This window comes from Saccopteryx bilineata, chromosome 4 (assembly GCF_036850765.1).
Source record: "Saccopteryx bilineata isolate mSacBil1 chromosome 4, mSacBil1_pri_phased_curated, whole genome shotgun sequence".
Lineage (NCBI taxonomy): Eukaryota > Metazoa > Chordata > Mammalia > Chiroptera > Emballonuridae > Saccopteryx > Saccopteryx bilineata.
This window is the reverse complement of record NC_089493.1, coordinates 155,345,520-155,369,871: the sequence shown is the minus strand read 5'-3', so window position 1 is coordinate 155,369,871 and position 24,352 is coordinate 155,345,520. Positions and strand designations below refer to the sequence as shown.

The window sequence follows — 24,352 nt, the reverse complement described above, 5'->3', positions numbered from 1 at the left end:
CTGTGTTCTGCAAAGAGCTCGTGCTGAGTTCAGGCCCCAGGATCTCAGCTTCCTCTTCTGCATAACCACATATAAAAATAACATCCAAATATCAAGTAGCAACCAAGTATCAACTAAATATAAAAGAAAAGGTAATTTCTTATTTGTATTTCTAACAAGGAAAAAAACCCCAAAGCTACCCTTAGGTAGAATGTGAGGATATTACTTTCATATTTTTGCATATTTAAAGACTCCTTATACAGTCTTTAAATATTTAACTCAAGGGAGAAAATCTCAGCTATTTAAACTCTTGCATATTTGGTTATAGGTAGGAAGAGGGAGCAGATATACAAATGTGGAAAAATGGAAGCAGAAATACATTTGCTCAATGTTAAGTCTTGAATCTGCACAAACTTTATCCTGTGTTGTTCACACAGACTCAGTGGAAAAGACCCAAAGCTAAGGTGCTATTGCCTCCATTTATTGATAGCCCAATCTCTGTCATGGGCAGTTCCACCTGACTCCTTCCAAATAACCTATGCTAGACGTTGCTTGTGGCTCCTAGGCAGGATCAGTTCTATCACAGCCTGTCCCAGCTGCGACCCTAACTGATTCTGAAACAATTCCCATTTCCACTTTCTGGCACTGTCAGGTCAATGTTATGCCCTTCCCCTCACACTACTCCAGTTTTTATTATTGCATTACCCTGGCAACCACACATTGATGGAAAGTTAATTCAGGGACAACCTCCTCTCACTCCCACCCCAAAGCTGTTCTCCTCCAATTCCAGGAAGCAGGCCACTAGTGATGTATATACTCTCCTCACTCAGAATGTCTTCCTACCAGGTTCTCACCTTTGCAATTTAAAATAGATTGAAAGGTCCAAATTCCAAAAATCCTCTAACTCCAAATCATCACACAAAGGTTAGTGACTTTTCTAACCATCAATACCTGAGTATCACATCTGCCTAAACAGCTTTCTCACATGTTAATGGACACAGCTGCATATCCTTCAGAGGGAAGTATACTGAAGGGGCCTAAGGGGGCATCAGTCCATTCCTCACTGACTAGAATTACCCAAGCTCCACTCTGTCTCAACTTCTCTTTCTTTAGAAAGGGAACATGATTTAGTGACCACGAGGTTAGAAAACTTGGCCTTCAATCCAGCTCCTCCATCTATATGCTCTAATGAGATAAGTCATCTCACCAAACTTGATTCTCAGTTTCCTTATCTGCATCATGGGAAGGTGAAAAGGTCTCATCTTATGGGTTGCTAGGAGGATAAAATAACGTAACAGAAATGTAAATAAAGTACTTGACACAGAGCAAGGGAGTTTCTATTCTCTATAACCAAGAGTTCTAAGCCTTTGTTGCCATTTATTTCCAGAATGAGAAAATGGACCCATATTCCCTGAACCCTATGCATAGGAAGAAGACCAAGGGCTCTGAGAACCCTCGCAGAGAAGAAGCACTCTTAACAGGTTTTGGCACCAACCTGCTGGTCGCTTGGTTAGATTGAGACAGTCTGCATGGTAAACTTTTGGGCAGCCCGGCTTCTTACAGGAGACAAGCTGGCCAGCATCCCCACAGCTGAAACATTCATCTTCTCGCTCCTTTGTAATTTCACCCTGGCTCCTGCGCTTCCCCTGTTGCTTCTTCTTGAATTTCTTTGACTTTTCTTCCGTGGCAATGGGTTGATTCTAGAGGTCAGATATTGAGCAGTAAGCATTCTGTCAACACATTAGTTGTATGATCTTGACCAGGTTAACTATTCTTTCTGAGCCTCAGTCTCTCCTCTGGGAAAAGATAGTCCTCAAAGATTGTTGTAAAGATAAGAGAAAATGCAGACAAGGCACCTAGCACATCACAGGTGCTCAGCAAATGGTTGTATTAATTGTTAATTTTTGTATCAACTATTCCTGCCACCTGAATGAAAGAAAGAGAGAAATGTTCTTTTTGTTGACACACAAGGCTGGTGTTAAATGTCATCCCCTTTCATAAGTTTTACTTTTACCTTAATTTCATAACTAAGGAAGACTTTTCTATGTGTTTGTGTGTGCACATACATTTCTTAGCTTATTCAACAAAACTTCACTGAGCACTTAGTATGAGAAAGACACAAAACTAGTTCATGGTCCTTGCTCTCAACAAGCTATACATTTTTATCTAAGTCAAGTCACATTTATGTTCACCACTCAAGACAGACCCTGGTGCAGCCAGCAGGTCTCCTTTTAGTCACCAAACCTGGCGGTTTTCATAAGTTTCTGCTCTTGAATTTTTCTATCACTGATTCATGTGTGAAATGCTACACAGACCTTAATGAAGGATGCAGAAACTGACATCCCCAGTGCACGTAATACCATTAAACACCATTAAGCTTGGTTAAACTCAGTTACTATTTAAATTATAGGGAATAAGTCAACTGGACGTCTGAAGGAACAAGGCCATTTAACCAACCAACTAAATAAAAAACAAAACAAAATCCAGTAAAAAGATAATTTTTCTTATTTAATAAGATAATCACCTTCATGTGTTACTGGCTCAACATGATTACCTTCTTTAGTTACGGGTTTCTATACTAATTTGCATTTTTCAGTTCTTAATGTTGACTTTATAGTCAAAAACCATAATGGAAATACCCAACTGGAGTCACTGTATAATTTATGCATCAAAATTAAACTTCAACTTTTAGTGTGCTGTTACTTATGATAGAGAAATCTGGAAGTATCCAGATGTTCATCTATTATAGTCTATCGATTATAAAAAAATTAAACAGTCACTAAAATGATGATTAAGAAGGCTATGTAACAGCAAGGAAAGATTTTTTTATAATATTTAAGAAAAGCAGGATACAGACTTGTAAACCATTCTTAACAGTTATAGAATTATATTTCAGTTAAAGAGCACACATAAAATATCAGGAAGACACAACATTTTCACTTAGTTACAATGATAAGATTAAGGGTCCTAAGACAGTGTTATTAGGAAATATGAGTGAGATCATCTGAGACCAATAAAAACGTGGGAACCCACTTTACAGATTCCTATTTTACAGGTTTTTTTAGCTAGAAAGTTATCACCAATTATAAGTCAGATTGCTCAAAACACTCCAACAATACTCAAGACACACTCTTGTCATCAAACTGATCGTCAGAATGCTTACTTAGTAAATTGCCAGTGGCCCTGACAACTATTCAATGTCAGTATTTCAAAGAGACATGTTCTTAAAATAAAGACTCAGCCCTGCATTGGTTAAGGCAAGTTGACCACGCCATTATTCCCGATGCAAATGTTTGGAAGGTACCTTTGGCCTTACACCCAAAAAGCCGCTGCAGTTCGGGGCTCCACATTTGCAAACAGTCTTTCCATTCCCAAGACATTCTAGGTTGTAGTTGAAGGTAAGTTCAGTGCCTGTATAAGAGACCATAAAAATATTAATATCTATGGTTTTAATTACATTATTTCTGTATTAATTATAAAGTATTGGCCCTTGCTGGTGGCTCAGTGGATCGAGTGTCAGCACAGTGTATGGATGGCCCAGGTTCAATTTTGGTCAGGGTACACAAGAGAAGTGACCACCTGCTTCTCCCCCGATCCCCTTCCCTCAGCCAGTGGCTCAACTGCTTTGAGTATGGCCCTGGGCACTGAGAATAGCTAGGCTGATCCAAGGGTGGCAGCCTCAGGTGCTAAAAATAGCCTGGAACTTGAGCTTTCAGGTTGGGGCAGATGCAGTAGTCTGCTTCACTGTCTCCCCGCCTCTCACCTTAACAACAAAAAAGAGTATGTTGACTTCTAAGAGAAAGATTAATTAAAAAAAAATTTTTTTTTTATTTTTCTGAAGCTGGAAACGGGGAGAGACAGTCAGACAGACTCCCGCATGCGCCCGACCGGGATCTACCCGGCACGCCCACCAGGGGGCGACGCTCTGCCCCTCTGGGGCGTCACTCTGTTGCTACCAGAGCCACTCCAGCGCCTGGGGCAGAGGCCAAGGAGCCATCCCCAGCGCCCGGACCATCTTTGCTCTAATGGAGCCTCAGCTGCGGGAGGGGAAGAGAGAGACAGAGAGGAAGGAGAGGGGGAGGGGTGGAGAAGCAGATGGGCACTTCTCCTGTGTGCCCTGGCCAGGAATCGAACCAGGGACTTCTGCACACCAGGCCGACGCTCTACCACTGAGCCAACCGGCCAGGGCAAGATTAATTTATATAAGAATAAAAAATTTAGCCTGACCTGGTGGTGATGCAGTGGATAAAGCATCAACCTGGGATACTGAGGACCCAGGTTCAAAACCCTGAGGTTGTCGACTTGAGGAAGGGGTCACTGGCTCAGCTGAAGCCCCAGGTCAAGGCATATATGAGAAAGCAATCAGTGAACAACTAAAGTACTGCAACAAGTTGATGCCTCTCATCTCTCTCCCTTCCTGTCTCCCTCTTCTCTCTCTCTCAAACAAGAAAAAATTTATTAACTGCAAATCCCACTATATTAATAAAATATAAATTTTAATCCTGAAAAATTATTAATCAGCTAATACAATTTAATATGAGAAAAACTTAAACGACTTAAGTAATATTTAAACTAACTTTTACTCTAGAGGTATTAATATTGCAAGTTGTATTATTTATTTTCTAACCATGCAGATTCAAAATATATTAATATATTACCAAAATCAAACAAACAACGACTTACATTAATGTGCCAGGCATTGAGAATGCAGGTATGAAAAAACCCTGTTGTTCTGTGCCAAGGTGAGCACCTGGCAGGACTCAACGGAGAGACATCTCACTACTGAGTAATACTAAAGAACTCTACTAGTGGTTTTCAATCTTTTACACTTGGTGAAAATAGAATTATTTTGGGGACCACTTAAAGCAGAAATCACCCTGAACATAAGTGATTCGACCAAGATCACTGGGTCATACAACATCAGGATGGTTAACGCTTTATAGGCACTAAATTTCTGGCAGACCAGCCTGTGGGTGAGAGTTAAACACTGCAGACCTAAAGTCCTAGTTTTACATTCGTTACCCCACAATCAGTGATTTGAGCTCTGAGTCCATCTGTTAAATGGAGAAATAACTATCTCACAAGCTTATTGAGAGACTATGACATAATACACATAGCAGTAATTTGTAAACTTTTAAAAAGAGATGCACAGATTTAAGGAGAAAACATCTCCTCTCTGTTATGCATGTCATCAAAACCAAGAGAACAAATTAAAACTTATTCAAACTCAAAACACGTTAGTAAAGGCCTACCAAATACACCCATTGTGAACTTACTGGACTAGCTAAGGAGTAATTCTATCACACTATTCTTTTTAAACTTAAAAATATATAACTGAATTTTCATAAATTTTTTCCTTCTTTCCGAAACAAGAGGAGGGGATATAGAGAGACAGACTCCCACATGTGCCCCGACTGGGATCCACTCAACAACCCGTCTGGGGCCAATGCTCTGCTCATTTGGGGCCATGCTTGCGACCAAACTATTTTTAGCACCTGGGGTGGAGGCAGGCTCCACAGAGCCATCCTCAGTGCCTGGGGCTGGTGCTCTCGAACTAAAGGAGCCATGGCTGTGGGAAAAGAACAGAGAGAGGAGAGAGAAAGGGGGAGAGGGAGGGGTAGAGAAGCAGATGGTCGCTTCTGTGTGCCCTGACTGGGAATTGAACATTGGACATCCACACGCTGGGCCAACACCCTACCAACCAGCCAGGGCAATTTTCATAAATGTAGTGTGCTTATAATGCAACTCAATGATATAAACAAATATAAGATAGCAGGATACTTGGCATAATCAGCTGCTCAATTTATCATCCACTATGTAAACATAATGGCACAAGGCAATAAATCAGAATGTATTAGTGCAGTGGTCTCCAACCTTTTTTGGGCCACAGACCGGTTTAATGTCAGAAAATATTTTCACGGACTGGCCTTTAGGGTGGGACGGATAAATGTATCACGTGACCCAGACAAGCGTCAAGAGTGAGTCTTAGACGGATGTAACAAAGGGAATCTGGTCATTTTTTAAAAATAAAACATCGTTCAGACTTAAATATAAATAAAACGGCAATGTAAGTTATTTATTCTTTCTCTGCGGACCGGTACCAAATGGCCCACGGACCACTACCGGTTCGTGGCCCGGGGGTTGGGGACCACTGCATTAGTGTGCATAAAGCAAGACTCATATATCAATTCTGACTGGTTAGCTCAGTGGGTTAGAGTGCTCTCCCAAAACGACAAGGTTACAGATTTGATCCATGGCCAGGGCACACACAGGGAAGCAACCAATGAATGCATGACTGAGTGGAAGAACAAATGAATGTTTCTCTTCCTCCTCCCCTCTCCTTTCTTCTCTAGGTCTCTTTAAAATTCAATGAATAAAAAATAAAGCCTTGGCCAGATAGCTTGGTTGGTTGAATCGTTGTCCTGAAGCACAGAGGCTGCTGGTTCCATCCCCAGACAGGGTACATACAGGAACAGCACAATGTTCGTGTCTCTCTCCCCCTCTCTCTTCCTGCCCCTGCCTCCACACACAAAGAAAGACTCATACCATTTTAGAATATAGTCTCACACAAAAATACTCAAGAAGTCTGAACTCACTGTGGATGGCGAAGGGAGCATGACACATGTGAAAAACAGAAAATAACAGGCATGTGAAGAACCCAGTAAGTTGGATGAATAAGGAGGAGAGCAAGGTAAAAAGTTCTGATTCCATCTGGCATGGCCACAGCTCCTACAGGCACTCCATATGGCACTCAGCACATTCTGTCTCGTCTCCCCATCCCACCCATGCAGACTGGAAGTCAAGCAAGTACAAGGAAAAGGTCTGTGAATTCTGACACTGTGCTACCTGAGCTGAGACAGGACAAGAGAGAGAAGAAATATGTGGCTAGACATGGCAGAGGAGGCTATCCCCACGGACAGACTAAAGTTCTGAGTACAAATATGGTGCTGAGGCCCTGGCCGGTTGGCTCAGCGGTGGAGCGTCGGCCTGGCGTGCAGGGGACCCGGGTTCGATCCCCGGCCAGGGCACATAGGAGAAGCGCCCATTTGCTTCTCCACCCCCTCCCCTTCTTCCTCTCTGTCTCTCTCTTCCCCTCCCACAGCCAAGGCTCCAATGGAGCAAAGATGGCCCAGGCGCTGGGCATGGCTCCTTGGCCTCTGCCCCAGGCGCTAGAGTGGCTCTGGTCCCGGCAGAGCGACGCCCCGGAGGGGCAGAGCATTGCCCCCTGGTGGGCAGAGCATCGCCCCTGGTGGGCGTGCCAGGTGGATCCCAGTCGGGCGCATGCAGGAGTCTGTCTGGCTGTCTCTCCCCGTTTCCAGCTTCAGAAAAATACAAAAAAAAAAAAAAAAAAAAAAAGTGCTGAAAGCAGTCAGGACAGACACAGAACTAAAGTCATATGACTGAGTAACATCTGAGTAATTAATTCAGATAATTCCCCTGCCCCAGCCGAGGGTAGTTAGAAAAATGGAGAAAATTAGAAAAGTCAAACCCCATATATCTAAGTAACATAGATATAATGCCACATACTTTACAGCACTTTTGCATGTATTAGGTAATATGCTTGGAACACTCTGACATCTGATAAATGAGCGGTCATAGTATTCACTTGATAATTCCCGTTACAAAGTAGCAATTTACCCAATTCACTCTGAAGCCATCCACTCAAAAAACTAGAGACAGCAGTTTGTTTTTTTTTTTTTTGAGAGGCAGGGAGAGAGAAAGACAGGAACATCAAGGTTGCTCCTCCTGTATGTGTGCTGACCAGGGAATCGAACCAGCAACATCCATGCTCCAGGACGATGCTCCAAGCCAACAGCCAGGGCTTAATTTTTAATGATTTTTAGAGACAGAGAGAGGAAGGGAGAGAGAAGGGAGTGACAAGGGAAGCATTCATTTGTTGTTCCACTCAGTTGTGCATTCCTTGGTTGCTACCAGGGATCGAACCTGCAAACTTGTCATTTCAGGACAATGCTCTTAACTGACTGAACTAAGTGGCCAATGCACAAGTTGGCATTTAAAAACCCAATTATCATTTAGTCCGGCGGAGTACAGAGCATAGTGATGCTCAAGCATTGTCTCCATCGTTAATACTTTAAGTAGTGTAACACAGGAGAAAGGAACTAATAATGGCTGAGTTTTTAAAATAAGAAAATTGTGAGAACCTTCAAAATTCTGAAAAGCCTCAACAACTAGGCAGTAACTACAAAGAAAAAGATATTTGGGGTGAGGGTGGGGAGTGGGAGAGAAGAGTATGTCCACAGTTTTTTTTTTTTTAGTATTTATTTTGATTTTAGAGAGAGAGAGAGAGACAGGAACACTGACCTGTTCCTGTGTGTGCACTGATTGGGATCGAACTGGTAACCTCTGTGTTTCAGGACGAATCTCTAACCAAATGAGCTACCTGGCCAGGGCCACAGATATTTTTTTAAAAAGGCAACAGACCAAAAGCTAATTGCTCTTTATTTATTTTATCTTGGCCCTGGATGGCTGGCTCATTGGATAGCATTGGCCTGGCATGTGGACTTCCCGGGTTCAATACCTAGTCAGGGCACACAGGAGAAGCGACCACCTGCTTCTCTTCCCCTTCTCTCTCTCTCTTCCCCTCTCACAGCCTGGCTCAACTGGTTTGAGAATTGGCTCTGGTGCTGAGGATAGCTTGGTTGATTCAAACATCAGCCCCAGACGGGAGTTGCAAGGTGGATCCTGGTAGGACATATGAGGAAGTCTGTCTATACCCCCCTCCTCTTACATAAAAAAATAAAGAAAATTTAAAAAGCCCTGGCCGGTTGGCTCAGCGGTAGAGCGTCGGCCTAGCGTGCGGAGGACCCGGGTTCGATTCCCGGCCAGGGCACACAGGAGAAGCGCCCATTTGCTTCTCCACCCCTCCGCCGCGCTTTCCTCTCTGTTTCTCTCTTCCCCTCCCGCAGCCAAGGCTCCATTGGAGCAAAGATGGCCCGGGCACTGGGGATGGCTCTGTGGCCTCTGCCTCAGGCGCTAGAGTGGCTCTGGTCGCAACATGGCGACGCCCAGGATGGGCAGAGCACCGCCCCCTGGTGGGCAGAGCATCGCCCCTGGTGGGCGTGCCGGGTGGATCCCGGTCGGGCGCATGCGGGAGTCTGTCTGACTGTCCCTGTTTCCAGCTTCAGAAAAATGAAAAAGAAAAAAAAAAAAAAAAAAAAAGAAAATTTAAAAAAATTTATTTTACCTTTATTAACGTTTCCAACGGTAAACAACACTGGGAAAAAGAGAACTTTGGTCTTCTTCCAGAATTCTTATAAGGGACTCGGCTTTGAGAGTAACTAGACTATACTACTACTGTTAATTACAAACTACCTAGGCCAGTCCCCTCTGTTTGAATGCAGGAGTGTCTGTGCAAAACTCATTTTGAAAAATTACATATTTACTTGTACATATAAAATTCACACTATATATACAAGTCTAAATATACTGCTCACAAAAATTAGGATATTTTATCACTTTGTATTCATTTTCAAAATACCCCCTAATTTTTGTAAGCAATATATTTTTTAAATTATGCAATTTAGAGGGTGTCATATGTGCATGTATATAGGCTTAAAATAAATTCATCAAAAAATCTTGATGGTAGAGATTAAGCTCCTTTAATTTATGAAAAATACCTGTCAAAAGACTTTACTTCCAAACTGCACAGCTATATCAGATTTACTTTCATATATCTAAATGCTGTCCTGGTTACAAACACCTCACATCTATACTATACTCTTAATTCTTAGAGAAACAGGTACCTGGCAGGCCACAATAGAACTGTGCATTTTCCAAATATCCAGTTCTTTGGCATCTTGGGTGTTTTTAAACAGCCTTGGCCTCATCAACCATAAAATTTGGAAGGGTAAGAGACGACTGTTTGATTTTACAAAGCGGTGAGGGCATACCTTGGTGAAAGGTATGATAAGAAAGGAGCAATGGTCCTGGCCGGTTTGCTCAATGGTAGAGCATCGTCCCAGCATGTGGAAGTTCTGGGTTTGATTCCCAGCCAGAGGACACAGAGAAGCGCCCATCTGCTTCTCCACCCTTCCCCCTCTCCTTTCTCTCTACCTCTCTCTTCCTCTCCTGCAGCCAAGGCTCCACTGGAGCAAAGTTGGCCCAGGTGCTGAGGATGGCTCCATGGCCTCTGCCTCAGGAGCTAGAATGGCTCCAATGGAGCAATGGGCCAGATGGGCTGAAAACCACCCCCTGGTGGGCATGCCAGGTGGATCCCAGTCAGGCGCGGGTGGGAGTCTGTCTGCAGCCCCCACCCCCCGCCACTTTGGAAAAATACAAAAAAAAGAGCAATGAATTGCCCATACTTTCTAAGACCAATTTTCATATAAAAGGTATGAACAAAATCTGGAAATTTCTTTAAAATCATTCATACCCAAAGGTTTACGACACTATGCAAAGTAAAATGAGTCAGTCACAAAAGAACAAATCCTATCTAATTCCCCTTATATGAGGATCCTAGAGCAGTCAAATTTAGAGACAAAAAGTAGAATGGTCGTTGCCAGGGGCTGGGGGAGGGGAGAATGGGAAGTTAAGTGTTTTAATAGGTACAGAATTTCACATGGAGAAAATACAGAGTTATCAAGATGGATGGTGGTGATGGCTGCACAACAATGTCAACAGATTTAATGCCACAGATGACACACTTAAAAATGGTTAAAATGGTCAATTTTGTTATGTTTGTTTTACTACAGTACCAATACCAACGAAAAAAAAATTCCATGCCAAGTACCCCCTGGAAAGTTTTATATATATCCTCAGGAGTTGGCAAACCTCATTTTAGATTATAGGACATACGGGATTTTAAGATGATAAAATCTAAAATTCCATTCTTAGCTCCAGAATCTTCAAGTGTGTCTTACCTGCTTTAATGTCACTCAGGGCAAAAAGGCCAACCCGGGTATCTCCATTCACAGACCACTTCTGTGTTTCACAGTTGGGCTGGCAGCAGTGATTCATGAACCGAGCATAGTTTCCTTTGGGACCAGCATCAATGATCCGGTCCTAGAATACCAACAGATGCTGCTCATCAGACACCTTCTAAGATAACATAATGGAGTCTCCTATTCATAGAGTTTGAGACTCACAAAGGAGTAATTATCAAAGTGTTCTCACTAGATCAGCACTAGCATAACCACCTGGGAACTCTTTAGAAATGCAAATTCAAGCCCTGGCCAGTTGGCTCAGTGGTACAGCGTCGGCCTGGCGTGCAGAAGTCCCGGGTTCGATTCCCAACCAGGGCACACAGCCCATTTGCTTCTCCACCCCTCCCCCTCTCCTTCCTCTGTCTCTCTCTTCCCCTCCCGCAGCGAGGCTCCAATGGAGCAAAGATGGCCCAGGCGCTGGGGATGGCTCCTTGGCCTCTGCCCCAGGCGCTAGAGTGGCTCTGGTCGCAAAAGAGCAACGCCCCGGAGGGGCAGATCATCACCCCCTGGTGGGCGTGCCAGCTGGATCCCGGTCGGGCGCATGCGGGAGTCTGTCTGACTGTCTCTCCCCGTTTCCAGCTTCAGAAAAATACCAAAAAAAAACAACAAAAAAACAAAAGCAAATTCTTGGGTTGGGCTTCAGGCATATTAAAGTAGAAACTGAGGTGGGGCCCAGCAATATATGCTATAACAAACCCACTAGGTGATTCTGACAAATGGTGAAGATTAAGGACCATGTCCTAAAAGAAGCTTGTCCCACCCTCTAAATTAGGTAGTCCTGAACCTGGCTACACATTAGAAATGACCTAAGGGGATTTTAATACTGATACGAGACCCATTTGAAACTAAGATCAGAACACCGACAGGTGAGAATCTCACAAACCATAAGGGTACAATAAGAGTACAACTTGACAAATGCTCACAAAGTTTCATACTAGGAAAGAGGTCTATTAAAAGTTAGTAGACGACTGCCTGACCAGGCAGTGGTGCAGTGGATAGAATGTCGGACTGGGATGCCAAGGACCCAGGTTCAAGACCCCAAGGTCGCCAGCTTGAGCACGGGCTCATCTGGTTTGAGCAAGGGGTTACTCAGCCTGCTGAAGGCCCACGGTCAAGGCACATATGAGAAAGCAATCAATGAACAACTAAGGTGTCGCAAAGAAAAACTGATGACTGATGCTTCTCATCTCTCTTCGTTCCTGTCTGTCTGTCCCTATCTATCCCTCTCTCTGACTCTCTTTCTGTCTCTGTAAAAACAAAACAAAATAAAACAAAAAAAAAATTTAGTAGACGTTAAAAAGAAAAGATAGCAGAACCTAATAGTCAAGTACAAAGAAGAAGCACAGATACACAAATAATCACATTGGGATACTAGCATTAGGAATAAGTTCCAAATATAGTTCTAGGCACCAATGAAATGAAACTCAAGTCCTATAATTGAAAAGCTGACGTAGGTTCATAAGCTGACTTCTATAGTCAATTTATATGGCTTCAGTACACTAATTAAATAGAACACATATGTTTCTCAATCTGTAAAATGAAAGAGTAAAAGAATAATTATTTAACTTTTCTAGTTTCAAGTTTTAATCCTGCAGGAAAAATAAACTGCTCACCAAAATTAGGGGATCAGGGAATGTGCAGATACTCTAGTACTTTCAGCCTTCCGTATAGTGCATTTTCACCAATGAAATAAAAGTTGGTTTTGTATCTCATTTGCATAATCAAACACAACTTTTTTTGACTTGTCATTTGGTTTTCTGATGTTCATGTTTAATAAAAAAAAATCCAATGCTTCTTGTTTTGTTTTCTTTTTTTCTTTACAGGGACAGAGAGAGGGATAGATAGGGACAGACAGGAACGGAGAGAGATGAGAAGCATCAATCATCAGTTTTTCGTTGTGACACCTTAGTTGTTCATTGATTGCTTTCTCACATGTGCCTTGACCATGGGCCTTCAGTAGACCAAGTAACCCCTTGCTCGAGCCAGCAACCTTGGGTCTAAGCTGATGAGCATTTTTTTATTTTGCTCAAGCCAGATGAGCTCGTGCTCAAGCTGGCAACCTTGGGGTCTCAAACCTGGGTCCTCGGCACCCCAGTCCAATGCTCCATCCACTGCGCCACCGCCTGGTCAGGCAAAAATCCAATGCTTCTTGTTTTTACTGCTTCATATTCATTTTGAAATATTCCCTAATTTTTGTGAGCAGTATACTAATTGATAGATACATGAATTTACCAGAACTTCCAACTGCCCTTTTGCTGTTCCGCTTGTCTATCTGACCCCACCCTTGCTTACTTACTATCGCCCCTGAAGCAGAACAGTTCTAGGAAGCTGGTCGACCGCCCCAAGGAGAAGCATTCCAGGAAGCTGAAATCGTAAACTGCAGAAGGGAGCATACCAGAACTGCTAACTCAACGCACACTTGCTCAAAGCTCTCCCCTACCATATATAAAATTTTGCCCCAGAGTCTGTTTTGGTGCCCTTCTCCCGGAGAAGTGCCTGGCAGGGTTCCTTTCTTCCTTTCAATAAAACCTGTTACTCTGGTCTTTTCGGACTCCCATAGATTCCAACACTAATAGATATAGTCCTTAACTTACACTGGATAGCTCAAAAAGAATGTTAAAGGAAGTACTGCCTTTGGCCATGGATGTATAGCCATAAATGTGCAAACTTACCTACTCCAGAACCCTGGTCAACCCTGAACATGGGGGAAAGATACTATTTTAGGTAGTACACGAATTGCCTACAAACACTACGGTTGTCAGGACACTATTTTCACAATCCATTACTTACTTTGTCTAGAGTGAGCATGTAGAAATTAGTGATATCATGCTCCTGGGCATAACGGATTCGAGCTCTGCACTCTTCTTCATCTATTAGTTCACCCACATACTCATTCACAAATTCACCCTAGAATGAGAAATAGTTGTTAATAACTTAATGGCAAAAAACACAACTGTATTTATAGGTACATCTCACTTAAAAAAATTAATAAAAATAACATTCATTATTCTCCACAAATTCTCCAAAGCAGTTCATGTGTATGTAGCTAGTCATTTAATAACGGTTTATTCACAAAACATAAATACAATGCTTCCACTATTTGATAATGAAAACCATCTCCCTACTCCTACCACTGCCATTTGGAGAAAGATAAGAACACAATCAAGAACAACCAAAATGGAAGTAAATTAAGGCTGCATCATAATGGTGAAATGGATAGTTGATCCCTTTACCTGCCCAAATACTTTAGTAAGTCAGTTTCCCTAACTTAGGGAGGTTCTTTTCCCTTGGAACATGCCCTTTTGCCCTTCCCCATTTCTCGCCACTGCCCCCCTGACTCACTATACTATAGACATACTGGCTTTCACTCATGCTGTCCCTTCTATATTCAATGTTTTAACACTTAACCGACGTTAGCCAGTAACTACTTATTTTTCAAGTCTCAAAACAATTTTCACAGACAAGCAAGTTTTAGGCCCTTTTGCCACATGCCTTCAGAACCCTTTCTACTTCCGCACTGGGTGATTACTTGTTCAACATATCTCTTTCTTCCTCTAGAACATAAACTTTACGAAAGCACAGAACATGTCTCCTTTGTTGATCACTACGTCCTCAGCACAATGTCTTAGCAATGACTAGACAGAGTGACCCAGATTCACTTCCTTTCAGAGAAACAAACTTCAGTGAAATTCTTCAGAAAGTACAGTGTCCGTAAAGTCATGGTGCACTTTTGACCGGTCACAGGAAAGGAACATAAGACGATAGAAATGTGAAATCCACACCAAATAAAAGGAAAACCCTCCCAGTTTCTGTAGGATGATGTGGCAGCATGTGCGCATGCGCAGATGATGATGTAACACCGTGTATACAGCGGAGCAGCCCAAGGCCATGACAGTCCAGATGTAGACGGTACAGAGGAAAGTTCAGTGTCTACTGTGGCTTGCTAAAATTGAAATCCTTGACCAAAGTGCAATGTGAGTATCGGCACGTTTATAACGAAGCGCCACCACATTGGAATAACTACTCAGTGGGATAAGCAGTTGAAGGAAACCGGCAGTTTGGTGGAGAAACCCCGTTCTGGTAGGCCATCAGTCAGTGATGAGTCTGTAGAGGCTATACGGGATAGCTACCTAAGGAGCCCTAAAAAAATCTGTGCGTGAGCCCACATCAAACTGCACTGAATAGGTATGAAACTGGGAGAGTTTTCCCTTTATTTGGTGCAGATTTCACATTTCTATCGTCTTTTGTTGCTTTCCTGTGACCGGTCAAAAGTGCACCATGACTTTACAGACACACTGTATAATCGAAGATTTATTTTACTAAAATGTCAAATAAGATTTGTTCTACACAAAAACTATACAATATTATCTATTCATTAGAAACTTGAAGGTCCTTCCAAATTTGGAGTTGAAGATGTTACTTCATTTTCATTATAGAAGGTATAATCCTCTTCTTTGTGTTCTATGAACCAAAACCTATTTTCCCTCAGTAAAAATAGTCTTAATTTTATTAGTGGTAATTAACACCTCTGAATAATATGCTTACTATGCTATCTTGATTACAGGTGCTAAGGTTCTCACAAAAAAGCAAATAAAGCTAAGTATTTCTGAATTTCCCTTTTTATCCTCACACACAGTGAACATGATCAACATTAAGGACACTACAGATAAAGAACACCTGTTCTCAAGCATCAAACCGCTAGAACAGGGCAAGACACAATAATAAGGTTAATTCCTACACGATATTATTTTCCTCTATGATCCAATTATCCATATTCATCAAGAAGAATTATTCATATTAAGCAACTGCAAAGAAGGAAAAAACCCTGAAAATTAAAGAGTTTTCTTTACCTTTTTAATATCTGTTTTTGTTCGGAGACCCCAGCCTCTCTGTAATGTACGAAATATTTCCACGTCTGGGTACTGGCGCTTGGTAAAGCACTGGTTTTGGCAGCGCCCTCCTGCAGGACATACTGTGGGGTGGCACTCATACAGCAGCATGCGGTTGATGCACTCTGAGTCTATCCCACAGGGGTTCTCGTCAGTAGCTTTACAGTTGCAACGGGGAATTTCAGACAAGTCTGCAGTGAAAATCTGTACCCTGCCGATAGGACGGTTCACCTGGAGAAGAAACACATACTATAGTATATCAGGCAAGTCAACACAGATAATTTAGGACCTATAAAAAGGAAATTTCTTTTCCTTAAAGTTGTATGCCACATTTTTTTTTTTTCTCATTTTTTTGAAGCTGGAAACAGGGAGAGACAGTCAGACAGACTCCCGCATGCGCCCGACCGGGATCCACCCGGCACGCCCACCATGGGGTGACGCTCTGCCCACCAGGGGGCGATGCTCTGCCCATCCTGGGCCTCGCCATGTTGCGACCAGAGCCACTCTAGCGCCTGAGGCAGAGGCCACAGAGCCATCCCCAGCGCCCGGGCCATCTTTGCTCCAATGGAGCCTTGGCTGCGGGAGGGGAAGAGAGAGACAGAGAGGAAAGCGCGGCAGAGGGGTGGAGAAGCAAATGGGTGCTTCTCCTGTGTGCCCTGGCCGGGAATCAAACCCGGGTCCTCCGCACGCTAGGCCGACGCTCTACCGCTGAGCCAACCGGCCAGGGCGCATGCCACATTTTATATGACTTTGAACTATTAAGATTTAGCAACATTATTCACAAAATGCAAAAGCAAACCAAGTGTCCATTGTCAGACGAATGGATACAAATAATAGAACATTATTCAGCCTAAAAAGGAAGGAAGTTCTGAAACATGCTACTATGGGTAAACCTGGAGGACATGTTACCTGAAACAAGTCAGTCACAAAAAGACAAATAATGAATGATCTCACTTATATAATAAGTACGTAGTCAAAATTAGAGACAAAAAGAAGTGGTTGCCAAGGGCCAAGAGGAGAGAACGAGAATTTTGGTTTTATAAGATAAAGAAGAGTTCTAGAGATGGATAGTGGCAATAAGTACAAAATTATGAATATATTTACTACACTTAAATATGGTTAAGATGGGAAATTTTGTTATCTGTGTGTTTTATCACAATAAAAAAACTTGGAGAAAATTAAGTTTTAGGCAGTTTGACTTAAAAATAAAGCCTTACTGAACACACAAAATATGAATCCCACAATATTTTTAAAAATCATTTAAAAAGAATCAATTTCAAGCAGGTAGGCCAAGTAAATTATAACTGGTTTCTACTATGGCCACATGGAAGTGCCATTTTAGCTGCTACATAAATCACTCTTAACTGACATGAAAATGCCTTTGGGTAATTCAGGTTCCTATATGTGAATACGTATTATACTATTACAATTTGAAATCTCTTTAATAGACTACAGAAATATCAGGTATTTTATTCAGTGGTGGTAGTACTGAAAATTACAGTGAAAATCTAGTATGATCAATGATAATGCTCAAATAAATAGTTGCAGCAACACTGAGGGGAAAAAGAGATGTTTTATAATAGAGCTGGATTTGTACACTATGAAAACGAGTCCCACTACTTGCTACGATTTCAGTTGAGAACAGCCACAGTGCGTGTCTTCAGAAACTCATCTCATGCATTAAATTTGACTATTCAGAAATTACATAAAATAAATTATTCTACTTGCAAGACATACCTGTAAGACAGTGAGAATAAGAAATATATGAAAAGATACTAGTACAGAGCCTAGCCAGACATTATAATCAGGTTCTCTTTCTTTTCATTTCCCTTATAATTGTTTGTCACATCAAATATTCTAGATTACCAATTCCAATCAACCTAAAATCACTGATTACTTAATTATTTCCAGATATCCTCTAAATTCTCAAATAGTTTCACTACTAACATTTTATTGTTTGCCTCCTATTCTTCAACAATGTTATAAAATCTACAATCTGTAGAAATATACTTAAAAATATACTTTTAAGTTCTTTGTAACAACTTAAAAGGATAAACATTTCACTGCCTGATTTCTTCCCAGATTCTTCAAAATACTGGTAAAAACTGTAAACTTCCTGTAAATACAATATGCCACAAACCTACTAAAGCAAGTTCTACGGGGTAGAAGACCAGGACTGAGCTCAATCACTTGAGACTACAGGTCCTACCTAGAGCATTTGAACCTCTGATTCAAGGAATCTTTATATTACTCTTCCTCCTCCCAAAAGTCTCATCCTACTCTTTAGTATAAAGGTATGTTCTGATCATTCTTTCTTGCCATCTGATCTAACCTATTACTAATCTCAAGTAACTTTCCTAACATAAAGCAAAACAAAACAAAAACAACAACCAAAAGCAAAACAAACACATGTTAAAAAACAACATAGCCTGACCAGGCAGTGACACAGTGGATAGAACATCAGAATGGGATGCAGAAGACCCAGGTTTGAAAACCCATGGTCACCGGCTTGAGCACAGGTTCATCCAGCTTGAACATGGGATCACAGACATGACCCCATGGTCGCTGGCTTGAAGCCCAAGGTTGCTGGCTTAAGCAAGGGGTCAGTCGCTCTTCTGCAGCCCCCAGGTCAAGGCACATAAGAGAAAGCAGTCAATGAACAACTGAGGTGCCCTGCCCCAGCAAAGAATTGATGCTTCTCATCTCTCTCCTTTCCTGTCTGTCTGTCCCTATCTATCCCTCTCTCTATCTCTGTCAAAAAAAAGGGAACAACATAGATATGTAATTGCAAGTAAAAGCTTGTTTCTTTTGTAAAGGAACAGTAAATATTTTTTCATTTGTAGGCCCTAGATCTCTGATGACTATAGCTCAAGCCCTACCAATGCAGCACTAAAATAATAACAGACAAAATGTAAATAAACATGCATTACTGGGCACCAATAAAACTTTATGGGATACTAATATTTGAATTTCATATAATCTTTATGTGTCAGGAAATATTCCTTTTTTTTTTTTTTTTTGCAACCACAGTTGGCCTCTGACCCACAGACATAGTTTGCGAACCGCTGTTCTAAATCCTTTCCCTATAAACACTTTTTAAAAAAATTAAAGTGGTAGAGCATCTGCCTGGCGTGCAGGAGTCCCGGGTTCGATTCCCGGCCAGGGCACACAGGAGAAGTGTCCATCTGCTTCTCCACCCCTCCCCCTCTCCTTCTTCTCTGTCTCTCTCTTCCCCTCCTGCAGCCAAGGCTCCATTGGAGCAAAGTTGGCCCGGGCACTGGGGATGGCTTCATGGCCTCTGCCTCAGGCGCTAAAATGGCTCTGGTCACAACAGAGCAACGCCCCAGATGGGTAGAGCATTGCCCCCTGGTGGGTATGCTGGGTGGATCCCGGTCGGGCGCATGTGGGAGTCTGTCTGACTGCTTCCCCGTTTCCAACTTCAGAAAAATTAAAAAAAAAAAAAAATTAAGACATTGGGCTCTTATTTCTGTAATTACATCACTCATTGAGAGCTACTCCTTCAATAGCCAGGCCCAATATACTTGGTGTGCTACTCTGAAATGCCCACCTTGCTGTTATCTGACATTATGACTATGAGAACTGGACTACTTTCCCTTTTTTGAGGCCTAACTATATTTAGTGTTGTGTCTTCACGCACAATAACTCCATTTACCTCTGAATATACCACCAGAGTCTAATCCATTTAGACCCAATTTTAGGTTTTGAGATTTTCTTCCCCCAGCAGTTCTATTTGTAAGAATTGATATTTTATGACTTTAAAAAAAATTTTTTTATTTATTCATTTTAGAAAGGAGAGGGAGGGAGGGAGAGAGAGAGAGAGAGAGGAGAGACAGAGAGAGAGAAGGGGGAGGAGCTGGAAGCATCAACTCCCATATGTGCCTTGACCAGGCAAGCCCTGGGTTTCGAACCAGCGACTTCAGCATTTCCAGGTCGACGCTTTATCCACTGTGCCACCACAGGTCAGGCCTATTTTATGACTTTTATTCATGAGAGGTTTACCAAAAATCCAAAATAAAATTTACTTATTGAAAGAGGATTAAAACTCTATCTTGCAACTACAATGTAGGTCCATTAGATCCTTTTATAAATCTATGTTATATTATGGAATTTTAGTATTTTCTTATATTTAATATTTTACTTCATTATTCATCAGTGATTCTTAAAAAGGCTAAAAAAGGACTAAAATAATAAGAAAATGGAATAATAATGAAATCACTAAAGTATGAGTCATACTTTAGTTTCTGTACTGCTTTGCCCCAAGTACTATATCATCTTTTCAGAGTATAAAAGAATAGACATGGCCCTGGCTGTTTGACTCAGTGGATAGAGTGTCAGCCCAGCATGAAGACATCCCAGGTTCAATCTCTGGTCAGGGCACACTTAAGAAGCAACCATCTACTCTCTTCCCCTCCTCCCCCCTCTCTCTCTCCCACTATTGACTGGTTCAAGAGTCGGTCCTAGGCACTGAAGATAGCTTAGGTTGGTCTGAGTGTGAACTTCAGGCAATAAAGACAGCTTGGTTGATTTGAGCATAGGCCCCACGCAGAAGCTGCCAGGTGGATCCTGGCTGGGGTGCAAGCAGGAGTCTGTCTCCCTTCCCTCACTTAAAAAAAAAAAAAAAAAAGGACTAGACATAACATCTTTATAGTCTGCTTTTAGTAGGGTTGCTAGATTTAGCAAAGAAAAATCCAGGACACACAATTAAATTTGAATTTCAGATAAACAACAAATAGTTTTGATTGATTGATGAGAGAGAGAGAGAGAGAGAGAGAGGAAGAAAGAGACAGAGAAACAGAAACACTGATCTGTTTCTGTATGTGCCCTGACCAGGGATCAAACTAGCAACTTCTGCATATTGGAATGATGCTTTAACCGAGTGGTTCCCAAGATGTGCACCAGGGCACACTGGTACACCCTAGAAGATTTCCAGGTGTGCCCTATGTTATTCCAGAGAAATATGTGCCTGCTGGGGACCAAAAAACCGACAGGGTTTTTTGAGTTTAGATTTTTGGGGGACAGAGGTATGGGGAATTGGCTGTAAACTGACAGTCTGCTCAACCCCCCCCACCTCACTTGCTTGATTAGGTTGCAAAAGGCTGTTAAGCTGTGGTGCTGGATTGTTTACACTACCCTGATGTTCTCTGGAAAGACTGGAGGCAAGTTTCTTCTATTCTTTGTTTGGGGGTTTTCTGCACTTGGTAAAAATTCTTGGATTGCCTTGGAAACGTGATCAGAGACCATTGATATGCTAATGGCCTCACTCTGCCCTATAAATAAAGCAAGATGCGGTTTTTGTGCACTTTGTTCCTGCCAGCAGCAATTACAGAGCCCTCCAAACCCTGTATTTGCGTATTTTCTTAATTTCACACCGTTCCTACTCGGGACCTGAAATTACTAGCTGCGATGGTTTGCGGCATGTGCCCAGATATAAAAATAATTACAGTTACTCTACCGCTCTTTTCGTTAACACATCGTTATTATATTTATTATTAACACATCATTATATTATTGTTAGATAAATACACCCAAATAAAATGGATCGATTTCTTAAAAAGAAGCGTGACATTGAAGAATCCGATTCTGGAAGTGAGCAAAAGTTAAGTGTAAATAAAATAGGACTTAAAGGCTGATGGGCAGAATTTAATTTATAGCATTTTCCATCACTTAACACTGAACAATATGATTGGATTAGAAACCCATTCATGGAAGCTTCAAGTGATTTTGGTTTAACATTAACAGAAGAAGAACTGGCAGCTGTATCCACTGATGGTGGATTGATGACTAAACATAAGGAATTGTCTCTTGAAGCCTTTTGGATTTCTATAAAAGAAGAATATGTAGCAATATCTAAAAAAGCTTTGAACATTTTACGATTTTCAACATCCTATTTATGTGAATTAAGATTTCCTACCCTCAACATAATTAAGAGTAAAAGGAGAGAAATTCTTCAATGTATTGACAAGGAAATGAGAGTTTGCCTTTCAAATATATGCCCAAACATTGAAGAAATCACTAGGACACATCAGGCTCATGTTTCTCATAAACACAAGAATAAAAAAACTTAACACATTTGCTCCGAGACCTGCTGAATTTACTAAATCTTACTAAGAATGTATCTATATATATAAAAAGATAACTTTTTTGTCGTTTTTTAAATTTTTTAACCCCTCTTTTTTTTTTTACAAATTCTAAAAAGCGTAACTCAAAAAATGTAATATAAAAATGTTTTTTAATGTCAGAATAAATTTAATTTTGTAGCATTTATTTCCTTCAATTACCATAAAAGCACGCTTGGACTTTATATTTTCTCTTTAATATTTCACTTAATTATTATAAGATATTTCTCAGAAATTTGTATATAGTGCTCCTACAATTATTTGTAGGATTTTAAATGCATCCCAACTTCACAAAGTTTGAGAACCACTGTTCTAACCAATCGAGCTATCAGGACAGGGCAACAAATAACTTTTTAAGTATATCCCAAGAAAATTTAGGATATACTTAAACATACTAGACTCTAAAAATGATGGTAAAATTCATTTGTAAGCAAAATCTCAGACTATAATACTTCAGAAACTCATAACTAATGAGTATAAAAACAATGCTTTTCTACTGACAGAAAAAAAAGAAATATATCCACGAATGACATCATCACAAATATTTTGTAAGAAGAACCTGGGCAATCTCATTTTGTTAATATTTCTTTCATGTTTTCTGATATTTAAGCACCAAAATTTGACCTGATTATTAAAGTTTTTAAAAAGGCTTTAATGCAAGTACTTAATAAAGGGTCTAATAAATTTTTTACTCACGATTCCTTTATCTTTACTTCTTTAAATTACTTATGAAAATGATTTAAAAATATTAAAAAATACAAAGGGTTCATTGAAACCAGATAATAAATGGTGATGATTTTATCAGATACACTAAGGATTAGATAACACCTAACATGAATTCTCTTGACCTTGGGAATCCTAGTCATACTGGTCTTTAATATCAGTCTTTACCAAGAAGACTTAACCATGTGTATTATCCATACTATCACAGGGCTATTTATGATTTTTAAAAAAAAATTTATTCACTTCAGAGAGAGAGGGAGAGGGAGAGGGAGAGGGAGAGAGACATCAAGCTGGTCCTATATGTGCCCTGCTCAGAGATGGAACTAGCAACCTCTGATCTTGGGGAAGATTCTCTACCAATCAAGTTATCTAGCCAGGGCTGATTTTTTTAATCATGCTCTTTGGTCCCCTTCAAACCACAAGATGTTGACTATGAACAGAATCTAACCCAATCTACTTCTATGAGATGACTTTCCAAGGTAACAAGGCTATATCAACACACACTTGAGTCACATAATGGCTAGTAATGGTGCTCTGGCTCATTTTTGTTCTCTTCTTTCACGCTCTTCTCTCCACCTAAAAGTCACTGTGCTCCTGCTTCCAGTGCTCGCCATGAATAGAGAGGGAAGAGGACAAACTATATAAGGATCTCTCCTCTGGGTGGAGTCTCCTGAGGTCTTTTCTCACCTTTATGTGTTTATAAGGCGGTGGCTTCTTATCATTCTTTCGGTCTTCCTGCAGCTGTCTCAGCTCTTTTTGGGCCTTTAATTCTTCAAACCTTGCTGCAGCTTCTTGAAGAGCTAAGAAAACACAATAGCACAAGTCACTTAACCTCTGGATGGAGTTGTTTATTTCACACACACACATACCCTTTTAAATGGGAAAAAATTCATGTTTTAGACAAAAATCATCAACCCTATACAGAAAAATAAGAAGTATATATAACTTCTACTTTCAAGTAAGTTGCAGTTCCCAGAGTATTCTAAAATAACATTAAGACAAAACATAATCCATCACTAAATTGGGCAATACAGACTACCAGCTTCAGAGGAAAATTTAAAACAGAAACAGCTAAAATGATTTGGAAAAAGTCCCCATGTAACACCACCTAACAACTATACTGTGTCTGCTCAGCATAGGCACTGCCTTTAAGCCTAATTCTTTCCGCAGGCCCAAACCTCCTGCTTCCTGAAACATTCTGCCTCTTACGTATCCTAGGTAACATGCTACGTTCCTCTGGAAGAAACCTAAGGTTGAAGTTTTCCTCTCCCTGCCTATTCTCTACAGCACCTATCCTATCTTCTGCTAAGACTCATTCTGTAAATCCCAGCTACTAGCTTTAATGATACAATGATCTTCAGAGCTAACCTGTATTAGAGGCACATACTTTCACATGCTTGAAAGATTGTAATATCTGAAAAGTCCAACAAAATCTTACGACTCTCATTCTTCTCCACTTAAATAAAAAAAATTAAAATTCTAATTCATTATTCTTTATCCAATTTAAAAAGTTCTGAAAAGTGCCTGACCTGTGGTAGTACAGTGGATAAAAGCATAGACCTGAAATGCCGAGGTCCCCAGTTGGAAACCCCGGGCTTGCCTAGTCAAGGCACAGACGAGAAGCAACTACTATGAATTGATACCTCCCACTTTTTTTTTTTTTTTTCTTTCTGAAGCTGGA

At 41.0% G+C, this 24,352-nt stretch overlaps 1 protein-coding gene across 7 annotated transcripts in view; it reads right to left on the bottom strand.

The window, feature by feature from the left end:
* Positions 1-24,352, bottom strand: part of NSD1 (nuclear receptor binding SET domain protein 1) — a 183,736-nt gene that overhangs the window by 6,401 nt on the left and 152,983 nt on the right. For all 7 annotated transcript variants that reach the window (XM_066272298.1, XM_066272301.1, XM_066272296.1 and 4 more), the window contains 6 exons: positions 23,359-23,471; positions 15,773-16,042; positions 13,713-13,829; positions 10,860-11,001; positions 3,284-3,390; positions 1,475-1,679 (listed from right to left, as the gene is read on the bottom strand). In XM_066272298.1, the coding sequence (XP_066128395.1) occupies positions 1,475-1,679; positions 3,284-3,390; positions 10,860-11,001; positions 13,713-13,829; positions 15,773-16,042; positions 23,359-23,471 (954 nt within the window). The remainder of the gene's footprint in view (positions 1-1,474; positions 1,680-3,283; positions 3,391-10,859; positions 11,002-13,712; positions 13,830-15,772; positions 16,043-23,358; positions 23,472-24,352) is intronic.